Raw genomic sequence first — 14983 nt, 5'->3', positions numbered from 1 at the left:
TTTAAGATGAAGTCTTGCTCTATCGCCCAGGCTGGCGTGCAGTGGCATGATCTCGGCTCACTGCAACCTCCACCTCCTAGGTTCAAGCGATTCTCCTGCCTCAGTCTCCCAAGTAGCTGGGACTACAGGCACGTACCAGCATGCCCAGCTAACTTTTGTATTTCTAGTAGAGATGGGGTTTCACCATCTTGGCCAGGCTGGTCTCAAACTCCTGACCTCGTGATCCACCTGCCTCGGCCTCCAAAAGTGCTGGGATTACAGGCGTCAGCCACCTTGCCCAGACGCCATCTCATTTTTTTAAACACTTTATTTGGAAAGAATTTTAAACTTAAAGCTACTAGAATAAGGCAAGTACAAAGATCCATACAAGTGTTTAGCAGCTGTGTGTCTGCACACAGCTCTCTCATTTGGTATGTGTGCTGTATGTATAATATATAATAACATAATATTTTCTCTGAACCATTTAAGAATAGGTTGCATCCATCTTAGCCCTTTGTCCTGAGTTATTTCCTAAGGATAAGGAAATAACTCATGATGATTTACAGAACAGGGTCCAGTCCAAAGTCCCTACTGCATCTTAGAGGTCCAGTCCTCTTTACTCTGTGACATTTCCACAGCCTTTTTCCTTCCCTGATGTCTCCTGGTTAACTCATGTGTGCACACTCAGCTGGATATACACATGTTCCACCTGCAGACACATGACGTCCACAGCCCTCAGTGGTCGGGGTGTTCACTCAGGTTACCTGGCCAGAGGGAGGTCTGACTTCTCCACTGCAGTTATTGACTTGCAAATTCCCCTCTCCAGAGTTCTTGCACCCCTGCTCCACCCTGCCCCACACAGTGTCTGCCTGGTCCCATCTCTCCCTTAAAGCTGGGAAATGCTGATTGTTCTTGTCCCAGTCCCTCCACACTGACTGGTGGCTTAGGCATCTTATTGAAGCAAGCACCTTCTCTTCTGCAATGAAATTATCTATTGCTGTCAGTACTGACCCCTGGATTCCTGGCCTCTCTGGCCTCTCAACGGCTTATAACTCATTACACCATCCTTAATTACACTGATGTCAAATAACGCCAGACAAGGTTGGTGGCGGTTGCTTGACTTTGGTGGTGCCTCATCATTTCCCTGGTACGTTCTCATATTCCAGCACAACGAGATGCTCCAGGTTCCTCTCTTATATACCAGGTCCCAGACCTATAATCAGTCCATTTCTCTGAGGGACCCCAGACTGCAGGCTGAACAGTGTTCCCAAAATGTCCTCACAGAAACTTCCACCTCAACATGAATAAACTTACCTCAGCATCCCCGAATCTGCGCTGATGACTCACCAGCATTTATATCCCTTTCCTTCCTTAGTAACGGAACCTCATTTCTATTCAGGGAAGCAATGTGCCCAGCGAGGACGACTTTACTCCTCACAGCTGCCCGTGTGATCAAGACTGGGCCAATGAGACTTATGGGAACGCTGTGGGACGTTCCTTCCGGGAAGGCACCTTAGAACGAGGGCAGATAACGGGGTGAGACGACAGCGTGGCGGAGGTCCAGGGCACCTGCTCAGCATCTGCTCCTGGGGAAATGTGGGCCACACTGGAGCACATCCGGCTTCTCAGGACATGCCTCAAGTCAGCATTGTTACGGGCAGTCTCCTGGTTTTCAATGCTGTCAACTATTTTTTTTAAGCTTGAAAATTAGAAACAAAATTAAGACACTGTATAATAGGGCAGATCGGACCCACTGTGGTCTGAGTGTGTCTGGAAGGCCCACGTATTCTAGAGGGATGGTGCCGACAAAGCAATGCTGAGCTGTATTCCCTTCCTCTCCTCCCACCCCATGAAAGGAGGAAGGCCAGCACCCTGTCCACAAAGAGGCACCTTTAGCTGGCTATGCTCAGTACATTCCTTCCACTTACACTGGAACAGGTTTCCTTGGGCTAACGCCTTCTGTTGAATCCACAAACTTCGGCTCTTCTCTACTGGAATTGATGAAGGATTCTGATTTCCTGTGAAAAATACTGCGGGTTCTCCCTAGAGACATCATTTGCACTGAAGGCTTAAGGGCTCACATTTCATTCACATACTAATTTCCAGGCTTTGGGCTCTTGCCAAAATGCTAAAGTAATTTAATCTGTAGTTGCCACTCTGAATTTATGAAGAAGTATGTTAAGCAATCCATGGGATGGCATCAATGGGGCAGGAAAGATTGCGGGGACTCAGGAAGGTGGCTCACCAATGACAACAGGTAGACAATAAACCACCCATCTTCGTTTCATCCTCACAATTGTTCTAAGGAGTGACACTGGAAGTACCTGGGTAAACCAGCAAAGATAAGTGAAGATGAAAAGCCCAGTGCTGGTGGGGATGCGGGAATACAGGTGCCCATGTCATTGGCAACATTCCAGAAATAACTCATCCACCAGGGAGAACCACGGCAACAGCTCATAGGCTGCAATTACACTATAATTCCACTTTTGAGAAATAATCTAAATTAGGGGGGAGGCAGTGGATACAGCTTGCACAAAAACGCTCACAGGGTTGAAATACCATAAACAAATGTATTATGATGAGTTTTAAAGCCTCAGCTTCAAGGTCTAATTCCTCAAAGAACACTCCAGAGCAATTTCACTGATTTTAAATGACTTGTGTGTGCACTGCATTAATACATGAAGAGGTCTATGTGGAATGGCATTCACCTCACATACAGCTACAACAACCATCTCAAGCACAGCCATGTCCAAGAGCCCCCGAAGCAGAGCAGCCGCCCACGGCAGCGTGGAGGACAGCCTGTCAGCTCCCCCAATTGCAGGAAGAAAGGAGGACGGTGCGCATGCCAACTGCCTAGCTTTGGGGACTGAGAAGCTATCAGGAAAAAGAGCTGGTGCCGTTGCCACGGCTGATTTTACATCTTTGTAACCAAGAAAGGAGCTTGCCTGAGTCAAGAAGTCTCATTTAACATTCTGAAGTGTGGGAGGGAGGAGGGAGGCAAGAACTGTCATACGGTTTTAGCAGCCACCCCTGCCTGCCCTGGCTGGCTGATGTGGGATCCACAGCACAGTGAGGAGCAGGTTATGTGGAAGGCAGCTGGGAAGCGAAGGCCATGTCTGCACTGGCCTGCTGGGAGGTCAGAAGGTCAGAATCTGTAACCATGGAGATTGGGGGCAGTGGCAGCAGCACAGCTTTGGACACCATCCCTTTGCATTCTTCTCATCTCATGCAGCCTCACAGAAGTGCTGGAATGGGAGACCTGCACTGGAGTCCTGGGGCTGCCCTAACAGGGAACAACAGACCAGGCGACTTAAGGCAATACAAATTTACTATCTCCCAGCCCTGAGGGCCAGAACTGATATCAAGGTGTCAGTAGGGCCATGTTCCCGCAGAGACTCTAGAGGAGCATCCTTCCTGTCATTTCCAGCTTCTGGTGGTTCCAGGTGTTTCTGGGCTCAGTGGCTATATCATTCCAGTCTCTACCTCATCTTCACGTGGCATTCTCTCCTCTGTGTCTGCCTCTATCTTCTCCTCTTCTATTTCTTATAAAAACAGGTGTCACTGGATTTAGGGCTCACCTGGATAATTCAGGATGATTCCATCTGGAGAGATATTTAACTTAATCATATCTACAAAATCCTTTTCCCAAATAAGGCCACATTCACAGGACATCTCCAACCCTTTAGAGCAAAGCCCTCAACTTACTTTCTTTAGCCATCTCCAGTGCCTGAACATAGTTGGGTACTTAATAAGAAACCAACAAACATTGCAGATCAACCAGGCTACAGTGCTCAACCTTGTTGAAGGGTGAGAAATGAAATCCAGTAAGGCTAAAGAGATGACCCAAAACTAGGCAGCTGCTTGACAGGGGGCTGCAACCCAAAGCCAGGCTCCCTGATTCATCTGCAGTCCCTTTCTGCATCCACATGCTCAAAGCAAAGTGCCAAGCTCCACACAAGAGACACAATGCAGCAAGCAGGAGGCAAACAGGATCTTTGTGAATCAAAGCAATCGGCTCATTGATTCACAGTATTATTTCAGATATGTAACCAGAGGAAACAATTTGGCCCCAAAAGGTCACACATAAATAATTAATTAAATCAAGAAGACAACAAACCCCTTAGCTCCTGTAAACAGCAAAGCTTCTATGATACACTCTGTGTTTACTGCACTAGAGGCTACATGGTCCAGAAAGAGGTGGAGGCAGGCTGAGCCTACAGGAAGAGTTGCAACGCTCTTCATAACTCCTCTTTATTCAGGTACTTGATTTCTCACAGGTGAAGGTGCATTAGGAATGCAATGCCATCTACTGATAATAAAGGCACGTTAAGGAACCACAAGAAATAACTCATGCAGTGTTTCAACTGTAGAGGGATTTTTAGCAGAGAATATTTAGGAGCTGTGTTCTCGGGCAGTGACAGGTACCCCTCAGTCTGTAGTGATTCTGCTGAATTTCCATAAGCTCTTTGAGTGGCAGGTGTTTGATGAAATTTAACTACAAAAACTAAAGGCAGCCAAGACACAAGTGAAGCCTGGACTCAAGCAGAACACACAGGTTGAGACAGGCCTGCAGGGGTTGTGCTACGGCCCAAGGGGCCCTGGCATGAAAGTTGAACATCGAGCTATCCTCTTAAGGCATAGCTCCCCCAACCTCCTGCCTGGTGGCTGCACCTCACATTTACCTAACACAGAGAAGCCTCTGAAACCCACACTGGGGACCCACACTCCTTCCTACTCATGTTCTGCTCCACGGAGCCTTTCAGTTGAAAGGGAGCAATGCTTCCCAGCCCCAACAGGGCTAAGCCTTCTCCATAGACTCCCGTTTCTCACTGTTTCTCAGAGTACTGGGAAGAGCCCTCTGGGATAACGCAGGCATGGGTTTGAGGTGTAGCTCTACCCCCTTTGCAAGCTACCTACCTTCTCAGAGCCTCAATGTCCCAATTTATAAAATGAGTTTACAGAGAATTAAACAGCATTGTAAGGAAACTCACAAAGAGCCTGGCACAAAGACTGTGTGCAATGAAAGGTGGCCATTATTAAAAGAAGTTAATGCTTTAGCCACTAACGTCATCCCTATTCCACTTGCATTATATATACAAGTATACAAAACACACAAAAAAGTAACATGGCTTTGATATATCCACAAAGAAGTTAACAGTCACTTCTGTCAACAAAACCCTTAAGAGTTGAGCTATGTAGTAATAATCACATATTTATGCAAATAGTGTAAAGTGAAAGGAATCATTGGTACCCTAATTATGAACCCAACAGATTTCAAATACAGTGAGCTATGGGCTCAGAGACCAGTGACTTAAGGCTACTGGCTTCTGCACGAAGCATCTACAAAGTGCAACTGGACCACATGGGGAAGGCTCACCAAGAGCTTCCTGCTCAGAGGAAACCAACACAAGAGCACCGTGACCTGCTCCATGCTCTGCACTGAGTTCACCCAAAGGAAGGATGGCAGGAGAGTCAAAGCCAGTGTTTTAAGGCAGGGCTGTCACTGACTGCTCAGTCCATGGAGAGAGCAGCCCCAGGATCACGGGCCCATTAGTGCAGTCCAGGCAGCCAGGGCTGCACTTCAGAGGGCAAGCTAGCCAGCTTCAGTACTACAGTATATCACTCATGCTCTCATACCTCCACAACCATGTGAAGCTCAAGTGAGGGAGAAGCCATAAGGGCATCTGTGAACTAAGTAGCAGATGTTTGGCGACATAAAGTATGACATAAAGGAAAGGAATTGGTAGTACTCACAGGAGCCCATAGCTTGGGAAAAGGCTCCAGGCTGTGTAATTAATGCACAGGCTTTATATGTCAGGGGTCAGGGGATGAGGAACTGAACTGCTGTGTGATGGCATGATCATCACAGTATTTGCAGGCAGGAGAAGAGCACTTCTCTGGTCTTTGGCTGCTGAATGCCATGGGTAGGGGAGTACAATCAGGTGAGATTCAAAACAAGAACCACTGCCATCTGCTGCTGGCCATCAGCAGAGGTGGGCCCTGGGTGCCCAGGCGAGTCAGAACTGGGATGGGCCAGTCCTAGCCCTATTGCTAGAAACCCTACACACCACACATAGGGCCTCATGTAGGGCCTAAACGGGAGGCCCTGTTTGGGATGAAATGCTCATTAAGAGAGAAAGCAGTTGAGTCCATGGCAACACCAAGGAGCATGTTGCCTGTGCCCAGGTTGGCCCCACCTCCGTGTAGCCCAGAGTGAGCTCTATCATCCAGGCTTGATATCAAGACTGGAGTTAAGATTGGTCCAGGTTCCCGCAGCACCGACAGAACACCCTGCTTTCAGCACCTGGCCCGCACATCCCTCCAAACATGGGGGCAGCCAGGACAGAGTCACTGTGGGCCCCAGAGACAGTTTGTCCCTGCCAGTCAGCACTAGCCAGGGTGGCCCAGGCAGAAGCCTGCCAAGCATGTCTTACAGAAACCAAAACAGGTATCTTTATGGCATCCTTTGCACATATAAAGAATATATCTGTATAAAATTCTGAAGACTTTTGTCCAGACTTAATATTTTTCTTTTCACCTTTATCTCTTTTACCATGCCCCCGGCTCAGGAAAACCCATCTGCCCCAGCAGCTGAAATTAACAACCTCACTGCTTAAGTGTAAACGGGCTTGTTGGTCAAAAGGGGCATCACTGCAGGTTTGAAGTCTACCTGGGAGCCCTGCACAAAGGTGCCCAAACTTACCAAAACACACTTCCCAGGCTCGAGACTCCAGAGAGAACTCTCAGTGTTGATCTTATGGGTGAGCTTCCCTTCCATGAGGACGCGCTCCCCATTTTCCTCCAGCATGGCCACACGTATGGAGCTGCTGCTAAGAGCCACTGAGACCTAGGAACACAGCAAAAGAAAATCATCTCTCCCATCAGGGTGACCACTGGTGTGCTCAACAGTGGGAGGGGTAACGGTTTCCGAGGTACCTAACTGCACACTACAGCACTGTCATCAGGCTCACCAGGCACCTCAGTGAAGAAAACTATACCAGCCTAATTTATACTTAGGGCAACCTGCAGATGTCCACTCATTTAAGTAAATCCACCAAGGCCGGGAGCGGTGGCTCAAGCCTGTAATCCCAGCACTTTGGGAGGCCGAGGCGGGTGGATCACGAGGTCAAGAGATCGAGACCATCCTGGTCAACATGGTGAAACCCCGTCTCTACTAAAAATACAAAAAATTAGCTGGGCATGGTGGTGCGTGCCTGTAATCCCAGCTACTCAGGAGGCTGAGGCAGCAGAATTGCCTGAACCCAGGAGGCGGAGGTTGCGGTGAGCCGAGATTGCGCCATTGCACTCCAGCCTGGGTAACATGAGTGAAAGTCCGTCTCAAAAAAAAAAAAAAAAAAAGTAAATCCACCAGAAAATCTTTCTCAGCATAACTGGTAACATAAAGTGCTATGGTGAAAGCTGCTGTGACCCAGTCTTCTTCTCCCTTCTCCAGTTAGAGACCAATTGTCACAGCAAAAAGTGAGCAGAGCAGACAAGTGGTACTTCTCCCTTGCCTACCCTTGATCCTGCTACCTGGAAGATGCAGGTATCCTTGCCTATCCTGCTACCTGGAAGATGCAGGAGCCAGCCCTGGGCCACAGCAACCAAGAGAGCTGAAGCAGCTGCACACCCTGAACTGCTCACCCCAGGACTGCCGTACAAGAGACAAGCACTGCCTCTTCCTTCCATGAGCCACTGCACTTCCTGGTAACTATAGCCTGGTCTTCATCTAAAAGTATGAGACCAATTCCTTTGGTTTTGGAAAGCAGCTATGCTCACCATTACACCACCAACGCCTGCACACGGTTTTGCATTTTGTCTTGGTTCTTTACAAAACCTCTAAAAGCCTCAGCTCACCCTTCTCCCTCTGAGCCTATCCTAGGCAGAGACTGGCCCCATGGCCCTCCCCACTGTCCTAGGAACACCTCTCCCTGCTCCACCACTCTGTCTGTCTCCAGAACTGGACTGGCAGTGCTGAGAGCAGGGTTCCTTTCACTTCATATCATGTATTCGAGCCACCAGTCTCCAAAGCAGAATATGCATACCCCAGGGGGTTCACTGGTCAGTAATTAGAAGAAGAAAGAAAACTGAACTTCCATTTACATTTTGTATCTGTATGAAGTAGCATTAAGAAGACACTGGGATCAAGTACTTAAAACTTTTTTCTAATAGGTGTATGGAATAAAAACAATTTGGAAGCTACTCTCCATGTCATCTGGTAGGTGGCTCATTAAATGCTTATAAAATGACTGGGGGAAAAAAAAATGCAAGCTGATAGATTTTCCAAACTGAAGTTTAGTATTTGCCAATGAAACACAATACTGTAACCTAACTGTAGTTTAAATATCATAAATAAAAAAATGGAAATGGGAGAAATGATGTACAGGAGTCACTGCTGTCAGACAGTTTTTCTTCTTTAAGAGACAGGGCCTCACTTCATTGCCCAGGTTGGAGTGCAGTGGCGTGATCACAGCTCATTGCAGCATCAAACTCCTAGGCTGAAGCAATGCCTCCACCTCAGCCTCCCGAGTAGCTGGACTACAAGCATGTGCCACCAAGCCTGGCTAATTTTATTTTTTGTAGAGACAGGGTCTCGCTGTTGCCCAAGCTGGTCTTGAACTCCTGACCCCAAGCAATCCTACTGCCTCAGCCTCCCAAAGTGCTGGGATGACACATGTGAGTCACTATACCCAGCCCATTAGGTAGTTTCTAAATGAAAGATAGTTCCTGAGTCATGCAGTGACAGGAAGAGGTGGCAGAAAGCTGCCCACTACGGGGACACAGTGAGGATAATCTGCTGGCTATGGGCAGCTCTGCCAGGTTCAGATGCAGACTCCAAGGAAGCATCTTCCCATGAAAACACAGTTCCACTTGCATGACCTTTCATAGGGGAATATACCATGGAAAAGTGTATTTACTTGACTAGTCCTATTGAACAAGGGGCAACTGAGCTTCACTCCCTACCTTCTAACAGCATAAGGAACGTGGGCAAATGGAACATCAGATCCACTCGCTCTTGAAATGGTCCAGACACATGTTGGGCCAAATCATGTCTAAACATGAACTTGTATGCAATGGAAACATGACACAGAAGGCCCAAGGCTCCTCGGTCCTGCCTTCACAAGAACAAGCTCGCTTAACAAATATAATTCTCCCACCCAGCTCTATATAACATAATAATTTCCAAATTTGGGCAAGCTTCTCACACTGCCTACCCAGGGGAATGAACCAAATCATCAAGGGAGAAAACCAGACAAGAAATGCTTCCAGAGGTCCCAGGGGAAGATGTCACACTGAGAATAGACAGCCATCTCTCTGACCTCTTGCGACCTGCAGGCATAACAGGAATGAAGAGAAAAATCCCAGTGAAAATGGGGGAAGAGGGAGGCCAGGAACAGAAGACAAAAGGAGGAGAGGCACAGCAGACAAATGCTATAGGGTAGGAGACATCCAGAAGCCACAGCTACATGGGCTCCAGCTGGGAGTAAGTAGGTATGCAGGGCAGGAACAAGGCCAGGGGCACATGTGGGAACTGCTGTGGCCCTGGAAGCACCACTGAAAGGGACAGGAATCCCTGTTTGCTATAGAAAAATGAAGGATATTGCTCCAAAGATACTAACCAGCAGTCTGAGGAGCATAGCGTGGATGCCTGTGTGTCAAGTGAAGTCCTACTCACTCAAGCATTGGGATGACCAAGACCCCATGGCCTGCAAAGCAAAGCTGACTAGTCAATCCACTCAGCTCTCACGGTGGTGGGAAGAACAGACTTCAGACACACAGTGGACAAACCCATTAGTACTGTCTCACACTCAAGAGAATGGGAGAAAAATATTTTTTTATTAAAAAAAAATACTAGAGAACTAAAGACTGCATCTTATGAGAAAAAACAGCCAGATGAAAATAAGTTAAAAAAAAAAAAAAAAAAAAAAAAAAAAAAAAAAAAAAAAAAAAAAAAAAAAAAAAAAAAAAAAAAAAAAAAAAAAAAAAAAAGATTACAGAGCTAATTAGGAAAAAAGATATCCAAAAATATTTCTATGTTACATCTTCACAGAGATCTGAGATGATACTATATCCATATAACCAGAATAAAATATGAAAATAGAACAATTAGGCCAAAAAGAAAGAACACAAAAATTTAAAATATAGTAGCTAAATTAAAACTTCAGCAAAAAGGCTGGAAGATAAAGTCAAAGAAATCAAGGTAGAAACAGAGATCAATTCAGGCAATCAATTTGGCATTCCAGAAATTATGACAGTAATAAAAGAATTTTCAGAGCTGAAGAAAAATATGCCTTCAGATTGAAAAGTCCCACTAAGAGCTAAGCAGAATGAATGACTCATGAAATTTTATAACACTGAGTGTTTTTAAAAAGGTCCTAAAAGTACCAAAAAGGAGAAAAAGCTCACTCACAAAGAGGTGGAAGAGACTTCCAGAATCAATTAACACTGAGTGTAAGAAGACATCCCATTCAATCTTAATAAGGGGAAATTATTTTTAAGCTAGAATTCTACATACAGTCAAACTGAGAAATAAATGAAAAGTTAAAATAAATACATTTTAAGATATACAAGAATTCTACATTTATTATATATCACTTTGAGAAAAACAAAATGAAGACGAAAACTGAAAAAGAAGAACATCCAACTCAAGTCCAAAAAACAGTGCATTTAATCTATAAGTGCAGGAAGAAAATACCAGGAGTGCAGCTATATAGTAGAATAGGAAATAACCAGTCTAGAGCAGAGTTCAGGAAGAAAAAGACTTCTAGACAATACACAGTAGTAATGAATCTGGGTAATTCGGAAGTTATGATGAAAGTATACTATTTCTGATAACAAGATAAAAAAGAAGGGCACCAAGAACCCCCAAGAAAACAAAAACAATTTAACAGATTCCTGATCCAAAAAGATGTCAGTGAAATGGTAGTTACTATGGGCCTCCAAAAAAGCTCCCCTCCATAAAAGCAACCAAAAAGTTGACAAAAATTGTCAATATCAACTTCTTGTGAATTCTGTAAACTAACCAACGGTTTTGCAGGAACCCAGGGAGCATTAATTCAAGGAAAACAACCATATCTCAGTAAGAACGGTGAGTTCTGTGACATTTTAACTTGCCTTAGACCCATCCCCACTCTCCAGGCCCTCACCAGGCCGCATTCCTGGTACAGCCTAGCAGCCATCTGGAGAAGCAAAACAGTGCTCTCAGAGCTCTTTCAAAGTTTCATTCTCAAAGAACTGTCATTATTTGACCTGTCTGATGGTTCCCTTGCAAATGAAGACCTCATTTGCAAGACTGACTGTTTCTGGCTTAACTCAGAAAAGCCTCCCCACTCCACACACTCAGGAGTGTTTGTTGAAAATACAGACAAGTGTTTTAACTTTGCAGCCTCTTGAGGTGGCAGATAACAACTGAAGCAAACCAAAGGCAAAGCTGAGAAATATAACGTCCGTGGGGGTTTGAAAAGCTTTGACATTTTCCCAGCAGTCTAGAAAGGCACATGAATGTATAGAGCTTCAGTGCATGCTCAGGAAAAACCTAAGAAGGCTCTAAGCTCTCACCTCTGGCTGACTTTGACTTGACAGTCAGCAGGAAATAAAGGCTAAGGCAGTTTTCAACTGTTAGGCAAAGCAATGACAGTATGCTCCAATAGTTACATGGAACCCCTCGGCAAAAATAGGTATTTACTAATCCCAGGGGTTTAAGGAAATCTCCATCCAATTAGTTGGCCACTAAGATCACCAAGTAGAGACTTCACTGGTCTCTCAAAAAACAACACAAACTTTACAGAACTAGTTCAGGAAAGTCATTAAACAAGAACAACTATATTATGTACCAATAACAACCATAGGAATAAAGGAGCATCTGATTTCCTGAGTCAACACATTGTGTTATTTAAAATATCCATTTTTCAACAACAGTAAAAAAAAATATGAAACTTACAAAAAACAAAGTATGGCCCATACATGGGAATAAGTAGCAATCAATAAAATCTATCCCTGAGGAAGCCCACACACATTAACTTAGCAGAACATAGTCTCTAAATCAGTTGTTATTTTAAATATGCTAAAAGAGCTAAGAAGACTATGCAAAAATTACTAAAGGAAAGTATGAGAATAAAGTGTCGTAAGTAGAGAATATCAGTATCACTATTGATAGCAAGATAGTAATTATTATTTTTTTAAGAACCAAATACAGCCTGGGCATGGTGGCTCACACCTGTAATTCCAACACTTTGGGAGGCCAAGGCAGGTAGATCACAAGGTCAGGAGTTCAAGAAAGCCTGGCCAAGACGGTGAAACCCCGTCTCTACTAAAAATACAAAAATTAGCTGGGCATGGTGGCAGGCACCTGCAATCCCAGCTACTGAAGGCTGAGGCAGGGAATTGCTTGAATACAGGAGACGGAGGTTGCAGTGAGCTAGATCGCGCCACTGCACTCCAGCCTAGGCAACAGAGGAGTCTCAAAAAACAAAACAAAACAAAAAAATACAAATTCTGGAGTTAAAAATTAAAGGAGGGAAAAAAAATAAAAATTCACAAAAGGTGCTCAAAACCAAATTTTAGCATTTAGAAGAAAGAACAAGAAAACTTGAAGACAGGTCAGTTGAGATTACCCAAACTGAGAAATGGTGTGGGGGGGGGGGCGGTGGTGGGAGTAAAGAAAAATAAATAGAGCCATAGAAAGCTGAGCGGCATCATTAAGCATACCAACATACAGAAGAGAAAAGAAGAAAGAATATTTGAAAGAATGGCTAAAAACTTTCCAAATTTGACATGAAAAAATTAATCTATACCCAAAAAGCTCAATGAATTCCAAGCAAAATAAACTAAAAGGGAGCCAGCCTCACTTAAAACTGTCAAAAAAGCCAAGTAAGTAATGAAGGAAAAGAACAAAAACAAGGAATGAAATCTTCAGAACTTACTATAAAGCTACAGTAATCAAAATAGTGTGGTACTGGCATAAGGGCAGGCATCTATACAATCAAAGGAACAGAATTAAAAGTCTAGTAACAAATTCACACATTTATGATCAATTGATTTTAGACAAGAGTACCAAGACAATTCAATGGGAAAATAATAATATTTTCAAGTAATTGTACCATAAGAACTGAGTATCCACATGGAAAAGAATGAAACTGGCGTACTAATTCAAAATAAAGTTGGACATCTATTTCACAGCATTTAATAACATTTTTAAACTCAAAACGGATCAAATACCTAAATGTAAGAGCTAAGATTTGTGATCTTGGGTTAGGCAACAGTGTTTTAGATACAACACCACAAGCAACAAAAGCAAAAAAAAAAAAANAAAAAAAAAAAAAAAAAATAGACTTCATCAAAATTGAAATCTTTTGTGCTTCAAAGAGTACTATCAAGAAAGTGAAGATACCCTATAGAATGGGAGAAAATAACTGCAAATAATGTATCTGACAAGGGTATAGTATCTATAATATGTAAAGAACTCTTACAACTCAACAATAAAAAGACAACCGAATTAAGACATGCATATGGACTTGAATAGGGATTTCTCCAAAGAAGATACAGAAGTGGAAAATAAGGACATAAAAAGATGCTCAATGTTATCAGTCATGAGGGAAATGCACATCAAAACAACGAGATACTACTTCATACCCAATAGGATAGCTACAAGTAAAAAACAAAACCAAAACAGACAATAACAAGGGTTGATGAGGATATGGAGAAATATGAACCCTCATACATTTCTGGTGGATCTGTAAAATATAAAACGGTTCAACTACTTTGGAAAACCGTTTGGCAGTTCCTCAAAAAAATTAATTATAGAGATACCACATGACCCAGCAATTCCACCCATAGATATACACCCTAGTGGTGGAGACAGAAAACATATGTCCAGAGAACTGGAAGCACATGTGCATGTATGGTTGGTAGAGGGAAAGACTGGGAGTACAAGTAGATGCACAGTGGGGAAATACAGAGACGCCTCTTTCTCTCTAGCCTCATTCCACAGGACAAGTCCTCAGATGCCAGCAAAGGACAAGCAAGGCTGTTTGAAGGAAGAATAGAGATTGAGACCACCTTAGAAACAATCTGGTGGCACACTCATGTTCAGACAGATGCCATGTTACAGGACAGAGGTCACCACCCTTAGATTCTGATGAGAAAACTACCACTGAGGACCCTCTAAGACTAGGAAGATACCCAGGAAGCTGAGCAATGTATCCCTTACCAAACAATAAATAAGATGAAGATACACATGCAAGTGCGTGTGGATATATCCAAAAAACACATCCACGTGTACTGAGCATAATTAAAGTTATATTCAATGCAAAAACTGGTTTAAAACCCAGAGTCCTCATAACCAACATGGCACAAAATCCTTATTCACATACAACAACTTGTAACAAATGGTATATGCAATCTACATCATTTTATTACAATTTTTAAAAATCAAGTGTCCATTTTCTGCTTCAGTTGTATCTCTCTAATTTGTTCAAGTTCTATCTGTATTTTTTAAACGTGCATTTTAGAATGCCTTTATCTAATCAAATACAATGGGAAGATCAACTGTAAGTGATAAAAAGTGATTCATACTATGTTAGCCTGTTTGTTATGAACAAATGAGATGAGGCTCAAATTGCCATGTAGAAGTCTTCTGTGAAGAAAACAAATCATTTCATTTCTAGAACAATTAAATTAAAAACAATTGGCAGAATTTAGACAAAACTAATTGCTTAAAAAGATCAAAGTAGATTATAAGGCAGGAAAAGTCCAAATAACTGACCATCAAAAAAACTCTACCAAATGCAATCTACTCCTTTCTAATCCTGATTCAAATTTCAGAGGCCATGAAAAAACAAAGAACCAATGAACTTGACTACATAAAAATTAGTAAGGTGAGGCTAGGCATGGTAACTCATGTCTGTAATCCCAGCACTTTGGGAGACTGAGGCAGGGGGATCACTTGAGCCTAGGAGTTCAAGACAAGTCTGAGCAACATAGGGAGACTCCAGCTCTACAAAAA

General features: G+C 43.5%; 1 protein-coding gene across 1 annotated transcript in view; it reads right to left on the bottom strand.

Annotated features, from left to right (window-relative positions):
- Positions 1–14983, bottom strand: part of NUDCD3 (NudC domain containing 3) — a 43634-nt gene that overhangs the window by 14625 nt on the left and 14026 nt on the right. Inside the window, exon 2 of the mRNA XM_017515406.2 lies at positions 6683–6826. Within this exon, the coding sequence (XP_017370895.2) occupies positions 6683–6826 (144 nt within the window). The remainder of the gene's footprint in view (positions 1–6682; positions 6827–14983) is intronic.

This window comes from Cebus imitator, unplaced genomic scaffold, assembly GCF_001604975.1.
Source record: "Cebus imitator isolate Cc_AM_T3 unplaced genomic scaffold, Cebus_imitator-1.0 Scaffold548, whole genome shotgun sequence".
In the NCBI taxonomy this organism is placed as follows: Eukaryota; Metazoa; Chordata; class Mammalia; order Primates; family Cebidae; genus Cebus; species Cebus imitator.
Note: the sequence above shows the minus strand (reverse complement) of the source record. Positions and strands in the feature narration are given on the sequence as shown.